General features: G+C 42.4%; 2 protein-coding genes across 4 annotated transcripts in view; both read left to right on the top strand.

Moving 5' to 3' along the window:
• LOC311125580 (centrosomal protein of 170 kDa-like) overlaps positions 1–6,488 on the top strand; it is a 72,621-nt gene extending 66,133 nt beyond the window's left edge. Inside the window, 7 exon segments of the mRNA XM_084158416.1 lie at positions 1,101–1,344; positions 2,541–2,726; positions 2,728–2,788; positions 3,233–3,483; positions 3,595–3,688; positions 3,831–3,882; positions 4,463–6,488. Of these exon segments, the coding sequence (XP_084014542.1) occupies positions 1,101–1,344; positions 2,541–2,726; positions 2,728–2,788; positions 3,233–3,483; positions 3,595–3,688; positions 3,831–3,882; positions 4,463–4,719 (1,145 nt within the window). The 3' untranslated portion in view covers positions 4,720–6,488.
• Positions 6,489–6,979: 491 nt separating this feature from the next.
• dync2li1 (dynein, cytoplasmic 2, light intermediate chain 1) lies at positions 6,980–12,950 on the top strand. 3 transcript variants are annotated; one of them, XM_084159433.1, is made up of 13 exons: positions 7,710–7,865; positions 8,133–8,265; positions 8,432–8,466; positions 8,778–8,847; positions 8,931–9,019; positions 9,146–9,341; positions 9,450–9,518; positions 9,678–9,755; positions 9,975–10,054; positions 10,481–10,551; positions 10,686–10,783; positions 10,900–10,995; positions 11,694–12,950. In XM_084159433.1, the coding sequence occupies exons 1-13, from the start codon at positions 7,852–7,854 to the stop codon at positions 11,754–11,756; spliced, it is 1,092 nt and encodes a 363-aa protein (XP_084015559.1). In that variant the 5' UTR covers positions 7,710–7,851; the 3' UTR covers positions 11,757–12,950. The 3 variants fall into 3 exon arrangements, with proteins under 3 accessions (XP_084015560.1, XP_084015559.1, XP_084015558.1); XM_084159432.1 differs by having other exon boundaries at positions 8,130–8,265; XM_084159434.1 differs by lacking the exons at positions 7,710–7,865; positions 8,133–8,265 and adding an exon at positions 6,980–7,322.
• The last annotated feature ends 1,282 nt before the right edge of the window (positions 12,951–14,232 follow it).

The raw sequence follows: 14,232 nt of genomic DNA, 5'->3' as shown, positions 1-14,232 counted from the left end.
GAGATAAGTGTCTCCAGCTTCAGAGATTTTTGCAATTTGTTCCAGTCATTGGCAGCAGAGAACTGGAAGGAATGGCGGCCAAAGGAGGTGTTGGCTTTGGGGATGACCAGTGAGATATACCTGCTGGAGCGCATACTACGGGTGGGTGTTGCTATGGTGACCAATGAGCTAAGATAAGGCGTGGATTTGCCTAGCAGTGATTTATAGATGGCCTGGAGCCAGTGGGTTTGGCGACTAATATGTAGTGAGGACCAGCCAACAAGAGCGTACAGGTCACAGTGGTGGGTAGTATATGGGGCTTTGGAGACAAAACGGATGGCACTGTGATAGACTACATCCAATTTGCTGAGTAGAGTGTTGGAGGCTATTTTGTAAATGACATCGCCAAAGTCAAGGATCGGTAGGATAGTCAGTTTTACGAGGGCATGTTTGGCAGCATGAGTGAAGGAGGCTTTGTTGCGAAATAGGAAACCGATTCTAGATTTAACTTTGGTAATGGGGCGCCAGATGACCATCCCTTCCTGTTTGATACTTGGGTAATGGGGCGCCATCGTTGGATGCTTTTGTTGTCTGTCAGCTGACGGAATCAGTCTGACTTTTTAACTGGTGTTTATCATTGTTCCTAATAATGACATTATTAACACGAACTCGTCAAATGATAGCCTTTCATTTCAGATAGTCTCGAAATTGCATCATTTATATTAGTTGCATCATTATGGAAATAGAACACCTTCAACTGAAAAGCCTACAAACTATTACGAACACGATGGTGTTCTCTATTTTACTCTACGACCCCCACAAGTGTCACGGGACTCGTCTGAAGGTAACCCATACAAATGAATGGAAGTATGGAGGTAGTTTTGTGACAACAAAAGTAAGGGGTTAAATATGTGTCCAAAAAAACAAAAATATTTCCTGAGCTTTCTTATATCTCCTAGATAGAGGACAGACACTTCAAAATGAATGTGTTATTCAATGCGTTTCTATGGGCTATAGTAGTAAAGGCCAATGTGAGCATCCGGTGCTTTCTGAATGACTGAAATGACCTCAAATGCAACACAATTATGTCTTGATAACGGTATCTTTCTCCCTGACCTTAGCGTCTAACAGGTGGAGACGGCTGCCCCCAGAGTATGGATCCACCTCCGAGGAGGAGTTTGGCTCCAACAGGAACTCCCCCAAACCCGGGCGCACCCTGCGCCCACACCCGGTCCTGAGGGGTACCACCAGCAGGCTTAACTCTGGTCAGGATAGCCCTGGAGGCGTGGTCCTCAAACACCGCATGAGAGAACAACAGGAGGAGTACGTCAAGGACTGGAGTGCTCACAGCGAGGAGATCGCCAGGTACTCATCTACTGAAACGTATACATACTCACACATGCATACACACGACTGCATGGGTACACACACACAAACACACAGAAAATAACCCACCTACTTTTACTCATTCATATTACAAATATTTGTATTTTAATCCACAAGGAAGCTCAGTTCAGTTTATATGCCTCATGGACATGGCACAATTGGTAAATATGATCTGGAGATGCGGCAGCCCAAGGAATAGGTTAGTGTTTTCTCTCTCATTAAACAACTGTTTTCTTTAGTTAGTCCACTCTAACTGAGGTGCTCTGTTTTGTCAAGCTGTAATAAATGGTTCCCAACTCACTTGGTACTTTCACATAGTATGATGTTCATGAGATTGAACCATCCCATTGGGCAAAAACTAGTTGAATCAACGTTGTTCCCACAAAAAAAGTTACATGTGATAACGTTGAATCAACGTGGAAAACTGATTGGATTTTTTCAGTCATCAACGTAAGGGAATATCCTCTTTTTTTCACCCAAGCTATAACTTAAATGACATGGTGAAATGTTTTGTTGAGTTCACGTTGAATTCATGTCAGTTGACAACTCAACCAAATGTAAATCAAAACTAGACGTTGAACTGACATACAGTATGTGCCCAGTGGGATGCCACCTTAGAAATACAGCTCCTTCATGGGAAGGCTGGCTTCTCGTCAGCCACGGTCTCTCCTCTCTCCCCTGCACCCTTCCTCAGCCTGCATATCTTCCACTTGACCTAGTAGTCACAGGGTGACTGAACTGGGCAGTGAGAAAAGGATAGAATCATACTGCCTCGTAGAGCAAGCACAAGGCATTTCTTACAAAAGAAAGGACCTGCATCAGATAAGGGTATTGAAGGTAATGGAGGCTAACATTATGTTGTCGTGAGCAGCTCTTAAACATTTTGAAGTTCAGGTTCCTTGAATAAAATGCTTGTGTAAGATATTGTCATTTACAAGTGAATATTGTCAATTCAAATTGAAAATGGTCTTACCTCCATCTAGTGGCCAATCTTTAGAATGGTTCTATGTGCTGCGTCAATTCATTATACAGTAGGCTAAGTGCTTTTTGATGAGGCTGACACGCAGACGTTCCTCAATGTCTAATGAGTACTCTTAGGTAATAATGTATCATTGTGAGATATCCGTGTGTGTACTGATTTAGAGAAGTGTTCCAGCAGCCCTGATGTATCATAGGTTATTTCCCTGTGTGCGTAGGATCAGTCAAGACCTGACCAAGGACCTGGCCATCCTCGCGCGTGAGATCCACGACGTGGCTGGCGAGATCGACTCGGTCAGCTCCTCTGGCACGGCTCCCAGCACCACGGTCAGCACCGCCGCCACCACGCCCGGCTCCACCATCGACACCCGCGAAGAGGTAGGCCGCACGCAGGAGGGAATGCAGGAGGGCATTAAGGAGGGAATTCAAGAGGGCATGCAGGAGGGTACGCAGGAGGGCTTTCAGGAGGTGTTTGACTTTATTCCTTCCTTCCTTCCTTCCTTCCTTCCGTCCACTACTAACGCTCAACATACTGCTTCAGCTTCACTTTGGCTTTGACCTGCTGCAGAAGGTGTGGACTGTGAACTGGCATAATGCTTTGAGCTTTCCTCAATCCCATTTGAGTATGCTATATACTGATCAGATATAACTAAAGGGTGTGTGTATTTACATTTTCTTAACAAGGTTTCATTGACCTAAATCTGCTAACTTCTTTAATACCTAATTCATCTAACTCATCACTATGATAACCTGGATAATCTGTAGCATGGTGATAGTACACATGAATACAGAGTAGAGAGAGTATAAATGTTCCAGTCATGGTTAAGTTGTGGAAACCACAGCAATCATACAGCTGCCACATATAACTGACCCCCTCTTCCCCTCATAGCTGGTTGACCGTGTGTTTGACGAGAGCCTCAACTTCAGGAAGATCCTTCCCATGGTGCAGAACAAGGCCTCTGAGATAAACGGACACCCTGTGGAGCTCCGCCCCCGCGCCCCAGACAGCCTGGACTCTGCCCTCCGCAGACGCACATGGAGCAGAGATGAGGCGGTGTTGGACAGTCTGCTGCTCACATCTGTCTCTCAGCTGTCAGCCAAAATCAGACAGTCTGTTGACAAAACAGCAGGAAAAATACGGTAACAGTCAAGCTCTTTAATGTTGTTTATATCTGTATATCTGACATTCACAAGAGATCAAGGAGATATTAGCAAAGCAAGTCTTACCTCTATGAACTATGATTTTTCCAGGATATTGTTCAAAGACAAGGACAGGAATTGGGATGAGATTGAGAGCAAACTCCGATCTGAGAGCGACATACCACTCCTCAAAACCTCCAACAAGGTAAGTAAAAAACAGCTTGTAAATGTATTTTTTCATTAATTTTATTTTATAAATAATGCATCATAACAAAGCAGCTTTTATAAGGAAGAAACTTATATTCCTCTCTCATGCAACGGACTTCCCCTTACATCTCTTGGAATAGGAGATCTCCTCTATCGTCTTGGAGCTGAAGAGAGTGGAGAAGCAGCTACAAGGTGAGATAGCACGGCAGACCAAGGTGAGATAGCACGGCAGACCAAGGTGAGATAGCACGGCAGACCAAGGTGAGATAGCACGGCAGACCAAGGTGAGATAGCACGGCAGACCAAGGTGAGATAGCACGGCAGACCAAGGTGAGACAGCACGGCAGACCAAGGTGAGACAGCACGGCAGACCAAGGTGAGACAGCACAGCAGACCAAGGTGAGACAGCACGGCAGACCAAGGTGAGACAGCACGGCAGACCAAGGTGAGACAGCACAGCAGACCAAGGTGAGACAGCACAGCAGACCAAGGTGAGACAGCACAGCAGACCAAGGTGAGACAGCACGGCAGACCAAGGTGAGACAGCACGGCAGACCAAGGTGAGACAGCACAGCAGACCAAGGTGAGACAGCACGGCAGACCAAGGTGAGACAGCACGGCAGACCAAGGTGAGAGGAGTGTGCATTGCTAATATATTCAGACTTATAAAAACATTAGTTTCACAACATGCATTCCACCTGCTTCAACATATATGATCACAACCAAACACAAGCTCATATTTTTCAACCATTCTCCTGTATTTCTCATACAGTGATAAATGTCATGGTAGATCCTGACGGCACCCTGGAAGCCCTGAGCAGCCTTGGCCTGACCAGCCCCCTTACACCCAAGCCCTCTCCTGGTTCTCAGGGGCCCCAGAAGAGCCTCCCAGGCCCTGCAGCCAAGGGCCACACCGCCTCCTCGGCCCCCACTGAGGGGTCAGGATCTGGGTCAGCCAGAGACCTGGGAAGCCTGCACTTCAACCACATCCACCCGAGTGGAGAAGAGAGTGCCATCACTCAGAAATGAGGAGGTTCCCACCCTCTGCGATGCTTCGTATATAGAACACCTGCCTCAAATAACAATTTCCCCTCTTTTTGAATATTTCTGAATGAACACCCACCACCCTATAGCCAGTAACCTACCAAAGCTAACAGTAAATCGTTTTTTTTTATGTGAACCAAATTTCTAAAAGTGAAATAAGTGTACTGTGGAGCAAACTCATGAAATGTTACTTATTGTATTTTGAATTTCTGTTTTGCAGGTAATCTGTTTTCTATCTATTTTCTGCACAAATGTGTCTTAAATACTACATTTCAACTTCTCTGAGCATTTCTGTACCCAGAGAATCATATACATTGTTATGGTGAAATTCAATTCACACAACAACATTTTTTGATAATACGGTTTGAAACTGTTTAAGACTGTTACAGTACCATTTTAAACTATGTTACAGTACAGTAATGCTTGTATGTAGCCTAAAGGGGTCTACACAGGTGAAACAGAGCCGATTTTTGGAACGCGACGCAAACAGACATCCGTTGGCTCCGTTTGTGTAGACTGTGTAGAGCCCTTAAGCCTGGTCCTTGACCTGAATAACATATTTCATATTATTTGCATTACTTTATATTTTTCCTGTTACGACTATGCGGTATCTTTGTAAACTGGAAGTGAAAACGAAAATCTGACGATGACCGGATCTTTTTCAGCTTGGGCTGTTCTGAATCCCTCCTCTTTACTTTAGTACTTCATACAGTAACATGCTCTTCTGGAGTACATCATAGTTTATAAGATGTACACCCTGAATGGCCTTGGTTGGAGAGAGCTGGTGAGTCTTCTATCAAAAGGACCTCTGTCTGTTTAGTGTTGATTTACAAGGACTTTAAATAGGTATTTGAAATTGTATCAGACAACATGACTGGAACGAAGTTACCGTCAAAGGTTCATTAGCTGTAACCACTGTCGTTAAAGAAAAAAGTTACTGCCAAAGCTTCAACCACTGTCATTACTACATGTATGAATGATGATCATAAGTCATTTGACTTCTATAGCAAGCCTTTTGCTGACATTGAATCGCTCACTATTCTACATTTCCATAAGGGAGGGTGTTTTCATGTACTCATACAGTATGTGTGTTTAGACTAGACATCCTCATTGAGTTTGCTGCTTCTCTTTAGTTCCTTATTGAAGGGTTAGCCTGACCATTTTACAAGCCTTTCCATGTAAAGTTATGTGTCGTAGTATAAAATGTATTCAAGATAGTGCAACCGTATTTAGATACTTTAGCAATAGTGAAGTTAGGTACCAGAAGACATGCTCTCCAACTTTTCTGCTTCATATACAGACCTTGATGTCACTAAGTGCCAAGTTTGAATAGTAGAATGGCATGATGTTTTTAAAGATGAGGAATCATCAAGTAGTGGGCTGAAATTGTATAATTTGTGAAATGTGTCAAAGGCTCTTCAAGAGTGGTTTTAGGATACAAAAGGACAAAAGCAACATTGAACAGCTGATATCAGAATGAGATGCCTCTGTACCTATCCTCTGTTTGTCAGTATATTACATTTTAAAAAGAAAGTTATGGGAATAATGAAGTGCTCGGTACACTTTTGTTGTTAATTTGAAAGTTTACACATTTATCTTATCAGTGTTTTACTTTTCTGTTTCATGTTTTGTATAAACCACCATTTTATTTATTTTGTTGTTAATTCAATGTATTTTATTGTTGCAATTCATGTGTTATGTTTTTTGTTATGTTACTTATTTTCAATTAAATAAAACGTTGTGATTCTTTCCTTATTTACATGGATTTTTGCTGGAGAAACAAGACAGGTTGGTATTCAATGAGTTATAGTTTGCACACCTATTTCATGGTGACTCATGTGTTTTTCATACTCAACAGTTTTTAGACTCACCTTTACACTGATGATGATTTGTTTTCACCTTTTTGTTTCATTAGTCCATTGTTGACATAGTCCCAAAATGTTTTGCTTGTCAGCAATCAAGTTTTCAAGATATGTAACTTTCAAAATACAGATATCATACAGAAATCTTCCGCTTATGATACAAAATGCATCATAAGGGGAACATTTCTGTATTTTGAAAGTTACATATCTTGAAAACTTGATTGCTGACTTGAAGACTTGTGTTAGCTCCCAGAGCTACTGCCTGGGATTTAGCTCAGCAGGCTAACCCTGCACTCTTTGAAGACTCGGGTTCGTAACTGGCTCTCGAAAACTATAGGCGGTATTCTGCCTCCTCCTTACAATTCTCAGCCACTAGCTTCGTCCACTACTGCCTCATGTGAACTACAATCCCGACGCTGTGTTTTAACTTTTTAAAACTTTTAATTACAATCATCGCTTGCGATATGGCTTTCGAAACATATGGCCCTTATTTTTCATCAGCGAGAAAGAATCCTTCAAATAAAAAAGATACACTTACCGAAGCAGTTACAGATACATACAGATATGGGTGCCTCCAACCGACAAAACTACGCTTAGACACAAGTGTTCGTAACATGCTAGATAGCGAATTAGCACAGGTGGTCGCCTCTTGTCTTCCGCCTGTTTTCCTTTAACAAGAGCTGTAACATGGAGACCTGGCTGTGTGGGAACACTAACCCTATCAAGGTGTGTATCAATTTAACCTTCTTTTTGAAAGATAAACCGTACCGCAAGCCATGCATGTTAATGTTCAGACCGAACGTGGGGCATTTTAACAAACCCCTACAGAAGACGCCTTCATCAAATGACTCTTATTTGTAATGTAATGGAACCGAGAGTCATGATGAAGGGCTAGTTCTTACCCAGTCTAGTCTGTCACACTAATTATTGATCTGCCCAGTAGGCCTCAATTCTTCTGCAATTTCTAGATGGAATAGGACCTTCCATCACCAAAAAGTACAGAATCACTGTGGATCATCCTGTAAATTATTATATATATATAATGATATATTTTTTGTCTCTGACACTTTGAAACTGCCTTTCCCACAAACCCTTTGGGCACAAGGGCTAAATGACATCATCGAACTGCGATGTTGCCCAGCGCAACCTGTACCGATCCGAGGCGACTGACATGTAAACATCAAGCTAAACCTTCACATTTTCAAACAACGTGGCAATCAAACTCAAGTCTTTACATTTAATTTAAACGTAGTCAATGCCAAAGATAAGGTAAGAGCTTGTTTGCCACTTTGGTCTTCCAATTTTGCATCTTTTTCAAAACTAACGTTAGCAAACTAGCTAGTAGCAGCAGAGAACCGTCCTTTAGAAAACCATTTAACCACAGACAAACGGGGGTTAGCTAGTTACCAGTATATTTAATATAACGTTACGCTAGCTAATGTTAGCTAGCTACCCAGCTATTAACAACGTTGTTTTGGACGACAACAAACGATCATAATAAACAAATAACGTTATATCGAAACGTTTGTCTAGTAGTGACACGCTATGGGAGTTGGCCTCTGCGGAGGTTCAGAGTCGGGAGGACTGGACAGGAGGGGAGGAGGATGGCGGAGTTGATCCAGTGTCACTCAACGAGAGAACCGTGTTCTTTATTGGGAATAAAGCAGGGGTAAGCCATTGCCATCTTTATGACAGTGTGTCTGGATAAACTAGCTAACAGTCCTCCAATAGCGAGATCCGGGGTCTCTAAATCTGGTCCTGGAGAGCTAATGATGGTGCAGGCTTTTGTTCCAGCTCAGCACTAACCTACAAATAATCATATTCCCCCCTCTTAGGGTAAAACTACAATTTTGCTCCGGTGCCTCGACAGGTGAGTTTAATCTCATTTTTACATTTTAGTCATTTAGCAGACGCTCTTATCCAGAGAGACTTACAGTTAGTGAATACATATATATTTTTTTTATACTGGCCCCCCTTGGGATTTGGAACCCACAACCCTGGCGTTGCAAACGCCATGCTCTATCAACTGAGCTACATCCCTGCCGGCCATTCCCTCCCCTACCCTGGACGACGCTGGGCCAATTGTGCGCCGCCCAATCTCAGTACCACTGATGTATTTTTATAGTAAGATATTAGCATAGCTGTCTCTCTTACTGTGCGTTATATGTTGTTCTCTTCTAGGGATGAGCCTCCTAAACCAACTCTAGCGTTGGAGTACACCTTTGGCAGACGGGCGCGAGGACACAACACAGTATGACACCTCTTTCACTTGTACAATTCCAGGGAGCTGATAGTGTGTGATCATCAGTTTGACCTGTTGTTCTCCTCATCCAGCCCAAAGACATAGCTCACCTGTGGGAGCTGGGAGGAGGTACCTCCCTATCAGACCTGGTTCAGATCCCCATCACTGCCCAGAACGTCAGGTCAGTCCCACCACCTAAACTGTTTCTTAAATGAGTAGTTCATCACATGCCCTCTTCTCTAAAGCCACTCTGCAGAGACATTGTGCTGATGAAAGTAAAGATGTCTGTCTGTGTGTGATTTCTCAGGTCTCTGTCTGTGGTGCTAGTTCTGGACCTGTCCAAGCCCAACGCTCTGTGGGGAACCATGGAGAGGCTGCTTCAGACAGCACGGACCCAGGTGGAGAAAGCCTGCTCCAAGCCACAAAGGTCAGTAGAGTCCAAAGCTGGGTCCAAGCAGCAGGCCCAGAACAGACCCCCAAGGGTCCTCCCTAAAGACCACCCGGTAAGACAACAGCTTTCTTCTAGTAGTTATTATTTTTAAAAAGCACAGCATTATTAATGTAAAAGGAGTCTTTGCTACATAGGATATTAACTCTGAGTCCCCCAACAGGACAGAGAGCTGATCAACCCCTTCCCTGTTCCACTGCTGATTATTGGCAGCAAGTTTGATATATTTCAGGTGATGTGTTTTCTACTCATCTGAGAGGTATTGATAAGTATATTCACCTTGAAGAATCTAGTTGTTGGATTTGTGTTTACAATTTTTGGCTATTTCTATTAATTTCTGGTTTTGTGGAAAAGTGAGCATATTTGACAGATAAATACATTTTCTTTGTAGGACTTTGACTCTGAGAAGAGGAAAGTGATCTGCAAGACCCTTCGGTTTATTGCTCATTACTACGCAGCTTCTTTAATTGTAAGACCCGTAGGCCTAATAGTCAACATCACATTTGCCAATGTGCCTATGAATATCAGTATTTCACTGCAGCCTATCTCAAACAAGTATCTCAAATGCTATGAGTGTTGGTACAGTTTCATTACACAAGCTGCCTTTTATTTTCAGTGCTGTCTTTCTATCTTCTGTTCACCTGTCTATTCTCTCTGCCTCACAATCTGTCCATCCTTCCACCTGTAGTTTACCAGCAGCAAGTCTGAGAGCTTGATGTCCAAAACTAAGAGCTTATTCACACAACTAGCATTCGGGACAGAGAAAGGGTAAGAGCTGTTGTATCCTCTATCTGTCAATGCCACAGTCTGTCAATGCCACAGTCTACAATGCCACAGTTTGTCAATGCCACAGTCTGTCAATGCCACAGTCTGTCAATGCCACAGTTTGTCAATGCCACAGTCTGTCAATGCCACAGTCTGTCAATGCCACAGTTTGTCAATGCCACAGTTTGTCAATGCCACAGTTTGTCAATGCCACAGTTTGTCAATGCCACAGTCTGTCAATGCCACAGTCTGTCAATGCCACAGTCTGTCAATGCCACAGTCTGTCAATGCCACAGTTTGTCAATGCCACAGTCTGTCAATGCCACAGTTTGTCATCATTTGAGAGCACTAGACTTAGGCCCAGTGTAATTAATGTCCACTGTCATTCAATATTAACACAGATTTACATGTTTCCTCCTATTCTGACAGGAAATCTATGTCCTCTGACCTCAGTAAACCTCCGATCATTCCTGCTGGGATGGACTCTCTCAGCCAGATAGGTGAGTTGTGTTGTGTCTAGCAACCCCCTGTGGTAACAATCATTACTTCAGTGTTAAAGTGCTCTACTGTTTATGAGACTCATACTGAGTGTGTTATTGTAACATGACACAGTTGATGTCACTCTACTTTCCAGGTTCTCCCCCAACCACAGATGTGGACATTGGGACTCTTCATGCTAAAAACCCTCTAGATCTGTGGAAGAAAGTGTTTGAGGTCGTTTTCCCTCCTGAGGTAATTCCTGCACTACGAACAAACACACACACACACACACACACACACACACACACACACACACAGGTTAATATATGTGTGTGTGATACTGATCCATTGCTCATGTCTTACACCAGAACACCAGTGAGCACCACAGAGAGCTGAAGGACCCAGCCAAGGACCCCCAGTATAGTGAGCCCCAGATTGACTCCATGAGGGCTCAGAAAGACACGGTATGAACCCTGTCTCAACTCCAATGTTTCTGATCTGATTGGTCAAAAGAAAAAGTGGGGGGAAAAATCTGAATTGGGCTGCATGTATAAACGCAACCCTAGGGTTAGAAGAGTTGGCTACAGCACACACTGTATGGGTCCATGGAGATTGTCAACATTATCATGATCTTCTAATCTAGCTAAAGTAATCTGGCTGCAGCCAAGAGTCCAGATTATGTTTTATTGTCACTGAATCAGATAGCACTCCCATTGGACAGGGATATGATGGGTGGAGTCAGCCAATAGGAGTTGAGAGGCTGGGGTACTCCATGTCAATATACAGAATGTGGATACTAAAGACTCAAACACGTGCCTTGATAGATGAGTCTAGGAACCCAGACAGAGCCATTTGTTGGAACTTGCTTCAGATGCACCCTTGATAGATGGGTTTTTATGAGGTCAGAATTCAGTTCCGGGTCACGCTGAGTTCATACGTTTTTACCAGAAATACTGATTGACTCTCTGTCATATACAGCTAACTGAATCGGTCAGCTGGACCCTGAACAGCTTTCTGTTATACCAGCTTACATCTGTTTGACAGTGATCTTGCATGGTATCCTGACATGGTTTTAACACTATATGATCTAAAGTATAGATAAACTATGTAGAATGAACCCCAAACACTCATGATAACATTGTGCCCTCTGTCTTTTCTAAAGGAACTGGATCAGTACAAGAGGAACGTGTCCAAGTCTTGGAAAGGCCTGGAACTGGAGACCTAACTTAATTGACTCATCACCTCTCTCAGCCAATGAGATCAACAGAACAGAATGTTCTAGAGCACAGATAGACTTCAGCCATGGCAGAGTCCTGTACTCTTTTAATAAACCGCACAGACTTCAGCCATGTCAGACACCTGTACAGTCATTTAATAAACCCAGAGAACTGCTCCCATTATCATATACTGTAGAACGTACTATATTTCAGGAATCCTATTCTACAATAGGCCTAGTTGTAGAGATTGTCTCTGTACAATACGTTTCATATCGATTGTTTTGGATTCATACATATATTTTCCTATTCATACATACAACTGTTGTATGGTTAGTCTTAATTTTAAAAATGTAGGCTATTTTGAAAAATATTGTTTACTTTACATTTTTACAACAAGAAAGCAAAACAAATGTTAATTTTTATAAGGAGATTGCAACATACTGGCATGTCACTTTCTGCGAGCGTAGAAAACACATTATATATCCAACAATAAGTAATAACATTACAGTAGTACTTTATCATTCACTAGATTTGTTGCCATACTGCCATCAGAGACATCACACCTATCACTTGCTTTGCTCATGACACTCCTAGTAATTGTGATAGCCATGAAAGTGGTTCTTGAGTTGGACTATCTTTACAGGTCCAACTTTACTACATAAGGAAGTCCAGTATTCAATAACAGCAGAAATGGCTCCTCCATTTTTCCATCCTAAATGGGCAGGGAATATAACTCAATTTCTTTTGTTTCTTACTTTCATTTAGACAGTGAAATGAGAACGATGGAAGGGGAGGAACTGCATAGAAGGTGCTGCACCAAAGATTCGTAATGACTGGAGCGGAATGAATGGTATCAAACACATGGTTTTGATACCATCCATTCCAGCCATTTATGAGCCATCCTCCCCTAACCAGCCTCCTGTGCTCCCACAGCCCTTTCAGTCTATGATGATACTGTTGGTGTCAGGATCTGTTACAGTGTTGGAAGAGGCGGTCTCTGTTTCAGTGTTACATTTACATTTGTCATTTAGCAGACGCTCTTATCCAGAGCGACTTAGTGAGTGCATACATTTTTTTTCCCATACTGTGTTGGAGTTCATGTTACTCAGGCATGGTTTGACAACATTGGACCATTTTGATGTTATTGTAACTCAATATTAGTTTCCCCGCAGATGTACAATATAAAAATCAGCCTGATCTGACTTACTGAGTGATTATCTACTACTGCAGATTTGAGACAGTCGGTCACCTGTTACAGGGAATAGGGTGTCAGTTCAGACAGACCAAATGTGACTGACTCAAATTGCTCTTATGTAGCAACATTTAAAATTGTGTTTTTTACATTGGATAAAAGTAGAGGCTCAGTGCTACAAATTGGTATATCATACACTGCATTTGAGGAACAATGGTAAAGTAATTCTGCTTTGAAAGTTGATAAACTTGTAACCTCACTTTTGAGAAAATGGCCTTTGAACGTTTTGGAACCTACTGTAGAGCTCTTGTCTACACCAATTCAGCATCGTTCACACCCTCTTAAGCCTTAGCCCCACCCATCTCTTTAAGGATTCACATTTCTAGTCATTTAGCAGATGCTCTTATCCAGAGCAACTTACAGTTAGTGAGTGCATACATTCACATGTGAAGTCATGTGCTAAACAGTGAGTAGTGTAGTAAAGATTAAGACTAAAAGTAGTAGCCTACAACAAGGAAACATTCCAGGTAAACATAAATAATATTTATTTTATAAATATTAGATGACCCAGACACACTTGTCTAAATTGATGGTCATGTGAAATAAATGCTATAATCCCCAGCCACATCTTGCTAAGTGGATGGGTCTCTACAGAAGGTGTAAACGGTACAGCCAAATGGTTACTTGCATAGTAGTAATATAAAGAAAATAATACACAGTATGTACAAGAACAATATCAATAACGATAGTGATAGATGAAGTAGTTATATGCATACAATCAGGGGTAAAGTGGCACTGCAGATAGTGCTGATGACTGGTCCGTCTGAACCACGCATGAACAAGGGAATCTATTTCGGACAGCCTGTTTCTGTCCTGCCCTTGACTTTGGTGCAGGGCATGTGATGTCCATAGCCTCTTCGTCGCAAAACTCCCTGATCTTCTCAAAAAGAAAAGTTTGTCTAGCTGTGTCCAGTCCAGGTGGTGCTTGTACAGGCAGACCATCTATGGGAGGAAGGACGTCAGCGTTGCGCAGCAGCTGAAACCTGGTCCTGACTGAGTCCGAACGCTCCTTGGTGACAACAACACCAGGCTCCACAGCATCGAAGCTGTAAAACAGGAAATAACAAAAATAGAAGACATTACAACCTCGCACAACATCAATTCACCTCCGAAGTTTAGATAAGAATAATAACCTCATACAATGCAATGAAAATGATTCAAAAGTTTAACACCTACTCATTCAAGGGTTTTTCTTTAATTCTACTATTTTCTACATTGTAGAATAATAGTGA

This window comes from Coregonus lavaretus (genome assembly GCF_964263955.1).
Source record: "Coregonus lavaretus genome assembly, chromosome: 1".
In the NCBI taxonomy this organism is placed as follows: domain Eukaryota; kingdom Metazoa; phylum Chordata; class Actinopteri; order Salmoniformes; family Salmonidae; genus Coregonus; species Coregonus lavaretus.
Note: the sequence above shows the minus strand (reverse complement) of the source record. Positions and strands in the feature narration are given on the sequence as shown.